Here is a 12,779-nt window from a genome sequence, read left to right on the forward strand (position 1 = left end):
GCATCACCATGTTCTAATAATTGCACAAACCCAGCTTGTATTTTCCGTTTTAATTGGCTTCTGAGTTTTTGGAACTGTAACAACCTTTCACCTCTTTAAATACTAAAAGAAAAGATGAGTTAGTGAAAATATCAAAACATGGTTGTGCTGATATCATTTCCAAAAAAGAAAGTCCCACTTTATAGCTTCTCTTGCCCGGAAGTCTCTTTTTCATTTGACTCAGGACCTCCCTCGTTAACAAAACAAAGATGATCAAAGAAAATATAAAAAACGTGTGGACGGTGCAAATGACTAGCGACCACAGAAAGTCCCCTTTTCACCATTCTCCCTTCATACAAAAATATGTATATGTATACATGTATTCCTCACATTCCCACAACTCAACCATCATCTCTCTAAAGACCCAAAAAGGAGAACAAAGTCTAATTCTCCTTGGATTTCATTTCTCTGCAAAAATAATCCAACAAATTCATATCACAAAAGAGAGAATGGCAGGGGCTAAAGAGATCATGGGTTCTTTTCTGGTTGAAAAATCCAGTTTAATTCTTGCCTCAAAATCTCTTTTCCTTCATCATCAACAGAACAAGCTCTTTTTCTCTCCTCCTATGAATAAGAGAAGTTTTCGTAATGGAAAACTTGTGAGAACTCCTATGGCAGCAGTTAGTGAAAATTTGATTGTGAAACCAATTGAGGAAAAGCCTGTCAAATTCAAGGTGAGAGCTGTTGTGACTGTTAGGCGGAAGAACAAGGAAGATCTCAGAGAAAAGATTTTAAAGAACTTGGATGCGTTGTCGGACCGCATTGGGAGGAATGTTGTTCTGGAGCTTGTTAGTACTGAAATCAATCAGAGTAAGACATTTTTTTTTACTTATTCTTTTGCATTCGCTTTCTGGGTGTCTTTGTTTCTTGTAAAATCTAGAGAGAAATGCTGCTTTAGAAATTGTCAGTGGTCATATTGATTGGATCTAGCCATTTTCCTTTCAAGTTTTTTGCTCATATTATTTTTTGTATGTAATTCTACTATTGTAGATTTTGATCATTTTGTTCTGTTGAGAGTTTTGTGAAATAACCATTACTCCAAAATCTTAAGCTGTTGAGTTGGTTTTATTTAATCATTTATACTTCAACACTCCCTCTCATGTGTGGCCCCTTTTTCGGGTTGGTTGTACACTGCACAGGTGACCTCTCTTTTGGGTTGCAGTACACGTGAATTTTTAATATCACGGTGTTGTTGGGTTCTGAACTCAGGACCTGGTACCATGTGAAATAACCAATGATCTTCCAATTATTAACTTATAAAAATATGGGAAATTCTGATACCATGTGAAATAACCAATTACTCCAAAAGCTTAAGCTTATTTAATCATTTATACTTCAACAAATTTGAATTAATAAGAAATTTTTTTTTTGAAGGAACAAACTTGGGGAAGAAGAGCAGTGAAGCCGTGCTTAAAGACTGGTCGAAGAAGACTAATGTTAAAGCGGAGCGAGTTGTGTACACGGCAGAATTCTTAGTTGATTCAAGCTTTGGAATTCCGGGCGCCATCACTGTCTGTAACAAACATCAGAAAGAGTTTTACTTGGAAAGCATCATCGTGGAAGGGTTTGCGTGCGGTCCCGTTCATTTTGCCTGCAATTCGTGGGTTCAGTCCACGAAAGATGATACTGGGAAGAGAATTTTTTTCAGCAACAAGGTAATTCACCTGTTTTTTTTTTTGTTTTGATTTTTTTGTTGTTTTTTCTATTCTAATAAAATTATATAATCACTACAGTACTAGTCAAATTCTCAATTTCAGGTTCAATTCAACAATCCAATTTCAACCCAAATTTTCTAATGTTTGGCTCCCTTTAAGGAGAACCAGGATGAAGAAAAGTCATGTTCCTGAATTTTCCAGTGATTTAGCTTTTTTCTTTGGTTCTTTTGTTGTCTAATGACATAGAGCTTTATGAATTATTTTATTATAATAAGTACTTTTTAATTTTAATACAATTCGTATAGTAAGTCTGAAGTTTCCATTCACTATTTTGCAGAACAATTCAAAGTCTAAACAAATTTTCTGACTTGCACTATGCTATTATAAATAACATTTGCACAATCTGACCATAGAAGGAGTTGGCTTAATCTTAGTTTGCCTTTTGAGTTTTTAATTACCATTTAAACAGTCAAGTTTTCATTTTGCTTTTCAATTCAACGTCTCAATGTCAAACCAACTTTTCTTGTGCTGAATTCATGCAAGAACCGTTGCTTCCAGGCAATTCATTAGATTTCAACAGCAAACCAATTACACTAATTTTTTAATTTTAGAAACTATTACAGAAAGTGTAAAATTGAATCTTCCTATTCAATTCAACAATTCAATACCAAAAAAGTCTCCTAATCTGAATTAGTGTAGGCGATTTGTGAAACAACCAATTACCCTAAAAGCTTAAGCTGTTAGAGTTGGTGACTCTCCCTCACATGTGGCCTCTCTTTTGGGTTGGCCATAAACATGGATTTTTAATATCAATGAGTTGTTGGGTTTTGAACCCAGAGTTCAGGACCTGCCATTGCTTTGGTACCATGCGAAACAACCAATTACTCCAAAAGCTTAAGCTGTTAGAGTTGGTGTTATTTAATCATTTATGCTTCAACATGATTTGTAGAATTCAGTGACAATGACCATCTGGGTTTTGGTTTTGAGCAGCCATATCTGCCGTCTGAGACGCCTGCTGGGCTTAAAGAGCTGAGAGAGAAGGAGCTGGAAGAGCTGAGAGGTGATGGAAAGGGTGTAAGGAAACAATCTGATAGGATATATGACTATGATACTTATAATGACTTGGGAAACCCAGACAAAGGAATTGAGTTTGTTAGGCCGATTCTCGGAGGTGAAGATATCCCGTACCCTAGACGATGCAGAACAGGACGCCTTCCTACTGATATAGGTCTGTTTTCATGCCTCCAAAGCCTTAGAATGCACACCAAATTGCAATTTGGACCTTTCTACATTGCAGACTATGCATAAACTGCAACTAAAAAAGAACAGCCAAATTGCATTTTGGGTGTGTCAATTGGTCACAGCTTACACATAAAGTGCATAATGGAATAAGAAAAGTCCCATTGCAATCTAGTATACGCATATAGTCTTCTTTTCTCTTTTATTAGTTTAAACCATAGGTTTGAATTGGTCACCTATAAACAAGTTGAAGAGTAGCCTGAATCTCATACTTGAATAGGTTTGCAATTTGGAAATTGAGTCTAATGGGTATGTATTTTGACAAAACTACCCCTACCCAACACTGAAAATGTCTGAACTACCCTTGTCTACAATTGTGTCACAGACATGTTTGCAGAGAGCAGGGTGGAGGAGCCATTGCCGATGTACGTTCCACGAGATGAAGCCTTTGAGGAGTCGAAACAAAACACATTGTCCTTGGGGGAGCTAAAGGCGGTGCTCCATAACCTGATACCATCCCTCCTCGCCTCTATCTCAGCCGAAAACCACAATTTTAAAGGGTTCTCAGACGTCGACCGCCTCTACAAAGAAGGCCTCCTCCTCAAGTTGGGGCTCCAGGATGAGCTGATACAGAAGCTCCCATTGCCTAGGATTGTCAGCAGTACTCTCCAAGAATCTAGCCAAGGCCTACTCAGATATGACATTCCAAGCATCATCTCTAGTAAGCAATCACTTCTACATTCTATTTTCCTTAATTTTCCTTTGAATATTCAGCTGGCAAGACATTTCACAGGCCATCCACGTAATCTAGGATGCGTGGACCACCCAATCATTAATGCATAGTTGTGTTCTCCAACTATGCATAGGAGAGAGGGCTATTGGTTTTCTTCCAATAAGAAAACTGAAATTATGCTAAAGTGGAGGGATTCTGCTTTTCGAATAATCCAATTCAGAGACAAAGGGGCAGCATATAGAACATCCCTATGGACCGTTTGGCCTATATGGCCTTTAACCATGTCTCTTCATTTATAATGGCTAGAAACCACTTTAGGGTTACATTTTGGACAAAAAATAATAATCCATCAAAATACTAGATGGGTCGCATTGGTCTAAGACACTTTGAGAAATTGTTAGGTACCTAACCAATACGCCGAGGGCTAGTGCCTAACTTCACTGAAATGTTTTTCACTATTGACTTTATTTTGTAATGTAACACTCTGTAGGAAGTCCTCTCCACAGGTTGGTCACCCCTTCTGTGACTCAAACACATGATACGGAGGCTTATCTTATACCAAATGTTAAGTACCTAATCAATAGCCATTTAAACTTGTCATGTAGCATGATGGGTCCCACCTAGTCCCATACCTAGGCAGGACCCCACTGAGGATGGTGACATCAGTGCCACATTGCATCAGTGGAGGATTATTGATTATTCTTTTGAAAATGGGAAATTATATCCCCCTCAAATGCATAAAATCCTGTGTCCTTTAACAGTTTTTTGTGAGAATGGTTCACTGCTTGAGGATAAAGTCATCCCCTTTAACGTTTTTCTTTGCCTTTAAAACTTAACCGAAAGTTTTTCTTTGCCTTTAAAACTTAACGGAAAACGTGTTAAAGGGGGGATTTTACCCGTCAGAGGGGGAAAATATCACTTCCCTTTGAAAATTTGCTCAAGCAGGTGGTATTCAGTCATTTCATTCGAAACAAACCTTTTTGGCACGTTTTTTTTTTTCTTCTTTCACCACGCACACAGACACCATCTCCATGAAGGTGGTGGGTATCCTGTCATGGCCTCATGGGTCACTATCTACTAAACAAAAGGCTGACGCATTTACAATGCTTTCATCGGCAACTGAAATCCATGTGATTGTGGGCTCTTCTTAAGATTCGTGGGAATAAAAAGCCAAAGAAGACTATTCTAAGCATCCCCACCATGGGACCACCCCAAATTGCTTGTCTTTTCCTGCATATGAATCCACTTTTACCTCCTTTTGTTTTGTCAATTTTAGCAGAGAATTTATATGATGGGTGGCCGTGAAAACACGTGAAGTCTAAAAAAGTAGGTACGGCCCACTCTTTTTGGTGATCCAAACCGTTCATCTGTTTGGGCACAACGTTAATACTTAATACTTAATAGGTTGTGCTCCAAAAAACATTTCCATAGGATGATCCTAACCCTCCGATCTGTAGAAGATTCCATAAATGATTTTTGGGGCACTCCATCTTCAGATCAGTTCAGATCGGAGGGTTAGGATCATCCTATGGAAATGATTTTTGGGGCACAACCTATTTACGTTGTGCCCAAACAGATGAACAGTTTGGATCATCAAAAAAAGTGGGCCGTACCTACTTTTTTAAACTTCACCTATTTTCACGGCCACCGATCATATAAATTCTCCTTTAGCAAATCAATAAAAGACTATTATTTTTTTAATGAATATTATTTTTTCATGGTTAAGGGACAAGTAGTATTATTAGTTTTAATGAATATTATGGTTTTAATGAATATTTTGTTTTTCAAAAATGCAGAGGATAAGTATGCTTGGTTAAGGGATGATGAATTCGCACGACAAACGTTGGCTGGGATCAACCCTGTCTCTATCGAGAAGCTTGAGGTATGAGTATGACATGCTTCTACTTTCATTAAAATTGAATTTTGCAGAAGAGATGGGCAAAATTGGTCATTTCACAGTGAAGATGACTTAAATACTCTTTCAGGTTTTCCAATAATATAATGATTTTCTCCTCCTCAGGTTTTCCCACCAGTGAGCAAGCTCGATCCGGAGATCTACGGCCCACCGGAGTCAGCCATCAAAGAAGAACACATCATTGGTCATCTCAATGGGATGTCCCTACAGCAGGTAATGTGATAGATAAGAAACGGATGATCTTAATTAACCTCCTCTTCTTTATTTAAATTGATGAATATATCCTTATTATGTTCTAAATTTTCAAGCTTATTCATCTTTTTTCTAGGCCATGGATGAGAACAAGCTGTTTATCTTAGACTTCCATGACATTTATGTCCCGATTCTCAACCGGATAAACGCACAGGACGGACGGAAGGCATACGGAACCCGCACCCTCCTCTTTCTTACACCATTGGGAACTCTGAAACCCATCGCGATCGAGCTCAGCCTTCCTCCACCATTACCCGATTCTCAGTCAAAGAAACGCGTCCTAACCCCACCCAATGATGCCACCACCTCCTGGCTCTGGCAGCTCGCCAAAGCCCATGTTTGCTCCAATGATGCCGGGGTTCACCAGCTCGTTAATCACTGGTAAGAAAAACGATACTAAAAATATACAGGGAGGAATTGAATTACCATGTTAAAAATATAAATAATTAAATAACACCAACTCTAACAGCTTAAGCTTTTAGACTTCAGAGTAATTGGTTGTTTCACATGGTATCAGAGCTATTAATAGCTCTCGCGGTTGTTGTTTCAGGTTTCAATACCCAACAACTCCTTCATAATAAAAATTCATGTGTACAACCAACTCAAAAGGAGGGGCCACATGGGAGGAAGAGTGTTGAGATTGAAGTATAAATGCTTTAAATAACACCAACTCCAACAGCTCAAGTTTTTTGAGTAATTGGTTGTTTCACATAGATTCAGAACTGTAAGTCCTGGGTGGGTTCAAAACCCAACAACTCATTGATATTAAAGGGCCGTTTGGATACCAGATTTTCGATTCCTGGTTTTAGTTTGAAAACAGTGTAAAAGAAGGTTCATGATCAAGTTATTGTCTGCTGTCCTGACAGCATTTCTTGGATTTTAAGTAAGAAATCTAGGTTTTAGAAATCTCTCCCCCATCCTAAGATTTCTAAAATCTGGAAACATGGGACGATCTACTACCCTCTTGCTGTCGGAAAGGTGTGAAGTCAGAAAACGACGTCTGGTCTCTTTCTTCTCTCATCTCCCATCTACAATTTTGAGGGAATCCAAGTTTATAAAATCCACGTATCCAAATGGCATGTGTCCGCCCAACCCATAAAAAGAGGGCAGACTTGAGGGAGAGTGCTGAATTATATATAAATGCTTAATAACACCGACACTAACAGCATAAGCTTTTGTAGTAATTGGTTCTTTCTCACTTGAAGTATAAATGATTAAATAACACCGACTCTTAACAGCTACAGCTTTTGGAGTAAAAGGTTGTTTGATAGACTAAAATACCCGTCCCTAAGAAAAAAGAATTGACAATTTTTTCATGAACAGGCTACGCACACACGCGTGCATGGAGCCATTTATACTGGCCGCCCACAGGCAACTGAGCGGAATGCACCCCATCTTCAAGCTCCTTGATCCCCACATGCGATACACCCTGGAAATAAACGCCCTCGCCCGCCAGAGTCTCATTAACGCCGATGGCGTCATCGAGTCTTGCTTCACGCCGGCCCAATACTGCATGGACATAAGCGCCGCCGCTTATCGAGACCACTGGCGCTTCGACTTGGAAGGCTTGCCTGCCGATCTCATCCGAAGGTTCGTACGAAAATTCGTTCCGTAATCAAGGGTATTTCCGACATTGTAGTCAAATGACTAAAACACCCTCGACAAATAGACTAAATTACGCTCCACGTCTTTGTTTTCCATGCAGGGGCATGGCTATTGAGGACCCAACGAAACCCCATGGTTTGAAACTCCTCATCGAAGACTACCCGTACGCCACAGACGGCCTACTAATCTGGTCAGCCATAGAGAAGTGGGTCCAAACCTACGTCCGGAACTACTATCCGGACTCTAATCGGATCCGAAATGACACTGAGCTACAAGCCTGGTACTGGGAGTCGATCAATGTGGGCCACGCCGATAAGCGCCATGAGAAATGGTGGCCTCGGCTTTCCGAGCCTGAGGATCTAGTCTCCATTCTCACCACCCTCATTTGGCTAGCTTCGGCTCAGCACGCTGCACTAAACTTTGGCCAATACCCCTTGGGTGGCTACGTCCCCAACCGCCCGCCACTCATGCGCCGATTACTTCCCGAAGAGGGAGACCCCGAGTATTTGAATTTCCTCTCGGATCCACAGCGTTACTTCTTCTCGGCCCTTCCGAGCCTTCTACAGGCAACCAAGTTTATGGCAGTGGTGGACACGTTGTCGACACACTCGCCGGACGAGGAGTACATTGGGGAGCGATCGCAGCCGTCGATCTGGTCTGGGGATGCAGAGATCGTGGAGGCATTCTATGAGTTCTCGGCGGAGATCAGGAGGATCGAGGAGACAATAAATCGGAGAAATGCGGAGCCGATGCTGAAGAATCGCTGTGGAGCCGGCGTCCTCCCTTACGAGCTGCTCATGCCCAGCTCCAAGCCAGGAATCACAGGGAAAGGAGTGCCCAACAGCGTCTCTATTTGAAGCTCGTTGTTTCCCCTTTTTTCTTCCTTGGGCCATCATCTTGTTGGGTAAAAGGGTAGTCGTAAATACACTAGGGGGAGAATATGTCACTTCCCTAATTCATTTTATTACTGTAACAGTGATATATGGGGATTTGTAAAGTGCAAAGAATGAGGATGACATGAGAGCTAACACAGTTAGAATGTAGTTCCTCCCCATTGCCGCCTCTTTTATCTTCTTCCTACATATGAAAATTTTGTTGTAAGCTTCATGGCATATATAAATAATATATATACAATTGGCTCTTACTAGAAAAATGTAATGACTGTTGGAGTAGCTGACAAGTGACATCTCTATTACTAACAGCAAAGTTTAAAAACTCCCCCATGACCCAACTCACCCTAGTCGACTTCCTTTTACTTTGGCCGTGTTTACGGGACTCAGTAATTTACTATACAAAGTCAACCAAAACTCCTTTGATTCTCCTGAGTTATGATCACATACGTCAACCGAGTACTCAGCCGTGTCAACCAAGTAATCGACCGCGTTGTGCCGAGTCAACTAGGATTTGCTTTGGGTGCATTCTAACAAGCATCTGCATTTTGAAATAATGATCTGCATTTTGAAATAATGACTAGCATCGCCTCACTTCATGAAAAAAAAAAAAAAAGCACCTTGAGGTTTGGCCCACTCAGAAAGGACTTCTTACAATATCAATATTCAAGGGATAAGCTTAGGATCAGTTTGGGTGTGCAGTCAAACTGCAAGTTTGCTCTCTTTTTTCTTGGCAGAATATGTACTTTTGTTGTGAAAAACCCCCTCGGTGGCAACCTGCAATTTCAATGGCAAAGCAAAACGAAACGGGGCAAACACTGGAAGACACAAAGACTTAAGTGGTTCGGCGTAAAACCTACATCCATAGCAGAGGCGATGAGAAAATCTATTGTAGGAACCGGAGAATGTAAGAGAAAAGTGGTATCTCAACCCTCTTCTAAAATCTAGAATACAAAATAAATCCATAAACCCTAGTACACCCTTCAAACCCTTTGTGAGCTCTCAACCCTCTTCTAAAATCTAGAATACAAAAAGAGCACTAAAACCCCTTATACAAAGTACGTCAAAACAAGCTAAACAGGTTGCTATCGAGGTCGCACACATTTTTCAGACCCAATCGGGTTGAATTCAAGACAGCCAACTCAACAACTTTATTCCTTGTACTGAACAAAACTTCGCTCCAGTATGGTTAGGAGGAAGTTCCTTCAGTACAAACAAATATACTCGTGTACATATGTTTACTAAAATACCCTTTACTCCTATTTCTTAGGATAGCAACACATGTCATAATTTTACTTGGCCATGTATTTGTACTGAAGGAACTTTCCTCCTAACAGTACTGGAGCGAAGTTTTATTCATGTTAGTGTAACTCTTTTAATTTATTTTTTGCCCATTGAAGTTCCACAAATGAGATTGAAAAAATAGTGCACCCATTGCTTAATACATATGGTTGCTTGGATGGTATTTGCAAACCCTGTATGAAGGACGTTTGGTGACTTTTGCTGTTAAATTGGGATGTGAAGAATTCGGACTGGAAACAAATGGTATTTGAATCAGCATATCCAATCAAAGGAAAGTTCAGCCTCCGGTGTGTTGAAACATGGTAAAGAGAGCAAAGACTTCAATCATGAGTAGATTGATTGCAGACGACTTCTTATCCGGACTCCCACACAGACCTGCAGTGCCCTCTGCTCCTGCTTTTGGCCTATTCTGGTAGCGAAGTGCTCTAGCCTCGTGTTAATATAAAACATTTGTTCTTGGTTGTTTCTTGAGAGCACTGAGCATCAGAAAATATTACAACAGCAAAGCTGACAGGTCTCTGGGTGAATGTGGAGGGCACCAAGACGAAAAGAAGATCGAAGGGAAGAGCAGCAAGGTAACTTGGATTTCCCTGAAAGCTGCAATGTTAGCAGTTCCTTCGATATTGAAGCCCTTAAAGCATCTATTACAGCATAACCCATCTCTTATAATTCGTAAACACACAACCCTGGTCTGATCCCCACTGCCCCAAGAACTAAAAAATATATGCAAAGACTTCCCACAATATTGTTTCATGGAACATGAGATGCCTTTGAATCAAGGACTAGCTATTGAGATGGTCTTTTCAGATTCGACGAGACAAAATTGAATAAGAATCTATTTCTATCCTTGGAAGTTAATTGGTTGCAGTAGCAATGTGTGGAAATTCATGACACCTCATAGATTATAAGTAAACCCTGATTGAATGAGGTTGAGTCCAATTACATGTCCCTTCACTTCATTGTCGTCCTGTTTATGTTTGCTAGACTAGAAGCATTTGGTCATGCCATAATTAGCTGGTCCATGGTCAGATTGATATTCACAGCATGAATTGTAGTAGTTCGCGGTATTGCTAATGAAATTTAGTAGCAAACATTCATCAAATCAGTTCTCAATTTGGGGAGCTTGATAACTGTTAACCAATATAGGATGATCAATATGCAGAATGAGAACAACTGGCTTATGTGCAATGTAGCAGATGATACACCATTGTCGTGCAGTCGTGCCTAGTATTTCACGACATCCCAGGATAATATTTTGATTCCTGACCTCCAATGAGCACTGGATTGTCCTGTTGCCATACAAAATACAACAGAATTCCCCAGTTGGGTGCTCTCCGAATCCACATTCGTTTTTTGTAAGGTAACAAAATTTATTCCCAGATAAAACCAAGAAGACAAGCTGTCCTCTAACGTAAGACAAATATCAGAAACAGAAATACAGGCAAATCCAAAGGTATACGAATTCCACAAAAAGAAACATAACTGCAGGCCCCCATAAGCTACAGAATGCAGTCCTAAAATTATCTGACACCTTCTTGTGGCGAACAAAGAGATACATTAACAGAGGCCAAGTCCACACCACCTTTGCCAATCGGTCAGCCTGCCCATTTGCAGACCTTCTCATGTGTTGAATTTTAGGGCAAATGACGCGCACCAAGTCCCAAATTTTCGCAATGATGTTTTCAAGCTTCCAGTGTCCCCTACACTGACTCCACAAGTGGAGAAAGTAAATTTTGCATGGGTTTGGCCATTTTGGACTGGCACCCTGCAATTGCGGTTGCCAAGCCCCTAGCTGAACTTGCACGCATAATGTGAGCCATCCGACTTCTTGAGAGACAAGACAACTTTATCGTTGCGGGAGTCAAAAGACAATGGTGCATGAAGAGATGGGTATGCTACATTGATGACAGACAATGAGATCCTAGAGAATAACACACTCAATTGGGAAATGGGAGTTGGCAATGGTGGCTAATTGCCAATTGCAAGCAAGGAATTTGAGGATAGAGACTATGAGGGCGTGGAGTGGATGTCCAGCAAGAAGTCACATGATATTTTTCTTAGGTTTCGTTCCACAGTTAGTAATTGTTGGGTATCTAACCAGTAAACCCAATTTGCTGAATTACAGTTGTCATTAGTTCATTGAGTTACTATCATTAAATTGCTAAGGCCCTGTTTGTTTGTTTGTTTGTTTGTTTTTTTGGATTTTGAGAACTAATTGTGAGTAGACAACTGATTATTGGACTCTGAATTAAACATAATTATGAGGCTAATGATCAGTTTAGAACTGACAATAGGTTCTCACAATCCAAAACAAACAGAGCCCAAGTTTCATTTATCTTTCACAGGTTTAAGGGTTTACATATATTTAAACTGCCTTTTCCAGATTGTTTATTTTATTTTTAAAAATTGTATCTTTTATTTTTCAAGCAAGTTAACATAAACTTCCTCATAGAAATTCTCTCTATTTAGGCTTTTGTTTAGCTTGTTCAAATTATTAATAGTTTGTTCAAGCAAGTTAACACGATCGTAACCAGAAATACCGAATAACATTAAATCACTCCAGCAAACACTTTTCACATATAAAAAAACAGATATAATTTATACAATTAAACTAACGAGAACAACAATAAAACACACAAATAAAACAGCCACAAACACTCAAAACAGAGGAGAAACGACAACCACTCATCTAATAACGGACGGAGAGAATTACCCCACAAATCAATCTCTCAAGCACAAGCACAAGGATTTTCAACAACGACCACCTCTTCATCTCCACTCCTAAACAGAAAATAACCAACAGAGAGCCCTAAAACGGCGGATATAAAAACACCGCCGTTAAAAGACATAACGGCGAGCATAAGAAGGTATCCGATCGCCGCGTTTATGCAGAATAAAAGGGCGATGGAGAATTTTGAGGAATTTCTGTTGTTGTAGAGGGGGGAGAGGAGAGGAGTAGTGATGGACGGTGATGGCTTTCTAGTGACGAGCTTCTTGAATCGGAGCCGTCGATCTTCCATGTATTGGTAGAAGGCGGAGAAGAGAAAGACAGCGAGGAGGGTTAGAGTGTAACTCGGCCATGAATCGGTCTTCCATGAGTCGAACAGGAGAGTCACGCTCTTCCCCCAGTAGAAGGTCATATGCATCAT

At 40.2% G+C, this 12,779-nt stretch overlaps 2 protein-coding genes across 2 annotated transcripts; one reads left to right on the forward strand and one right to left on the reverse strand.

Annotated features, from left to right (window-relative positions):
• The first annotated feature begins 274 nt into the window (after window positions 1-274).
• On the forward strand, window positions 275-8,601 carry LOC143863512 (linoleate 13S-lipoxygenase 3-1, chloroplastic-like). The gene is made up of 9 exons (XM_077374191.1): window positions 275-849; window positions 1,414-1,694; window positions 2,685-2,922; window positions 3,319-3,654; window positions 5,463-5,548; window positions 5,687-5,794; window positions 5,910-6,214; window positions 7,157-7,423; window positions 7,539-8,601. The coding sequence occupies exons 1-9, from the start codon at window positions 288-290 to the stop codon at window positions 8,293-8,295; spliced, it is 2,940 nt and encodes a 979-aa protein (XP_077230306.1). The 5' UTR covers window positions 275-287; the 3' UTR covers window positions 8,296-8,601.
• A 3,758-nt stretch (window positions 8,602-12,359) lies between these two features.
• LOC143863457 (copper transporter 5-like) lies at window positions 12,360-12,779 on the reverse strand. Its single transcript, XM_077374120.1, has one exon. It carries the CDS (start codon window positions 12,777-12,779, stop codon window positions 12,360-12,362), a length of 420 nt encoding a protein of 139 aa, XP_077230235.1.

Source organism: Tasmannia lanceolata, unplaced genomic scaffold (genome assembly GCF_043159265.1).
Source record: "Tasmannia lanceolata isolate RefF3 unplaced genomic scaffold, GAP_Taslan_0.1 ptg000044l, whole genome shotgun sequence".
Classification (NCBI taxonomy): Eukaryota; Viridiplantae; Streptophyta; class Magnoliopsida; order Canellales; family Winteraceae; genus Tasmannia; species Tasmannia lanceolata.

Excerpts from the sequence above, each read along its gene's own strand:
- LOC143863512 (XM_077374191.1), top strand. The coding sequence starts at position 288 with ATGACTAGCGACCACAGAAAGTCCCCTTTTCACCATTCTCCCTTCATA. Across the intron at positions 5,549-5,686 it reads TCTCTATCGAGAAGCTTGAG|GTTTTCCCACCAGTGAGCAA; the intron begins GTATGAGTATGA and ends TCTCCTCCTCAG. Across the intron at positions 6,215-7,156 it reads CACCAGCTCGTTAATCACTG|GCTACGCACACACGCGTGCA; the intron begins GTAAGAAAAACG and ends TTTCATGAACAG.
- LOC143863457 (XM_077374120.1), bottom strand. The coding sequence starts at position 12,779 with ATGATGCATATGACCTTCTACTGGGGGAAGAGCGTGACTCTCCTGTTC.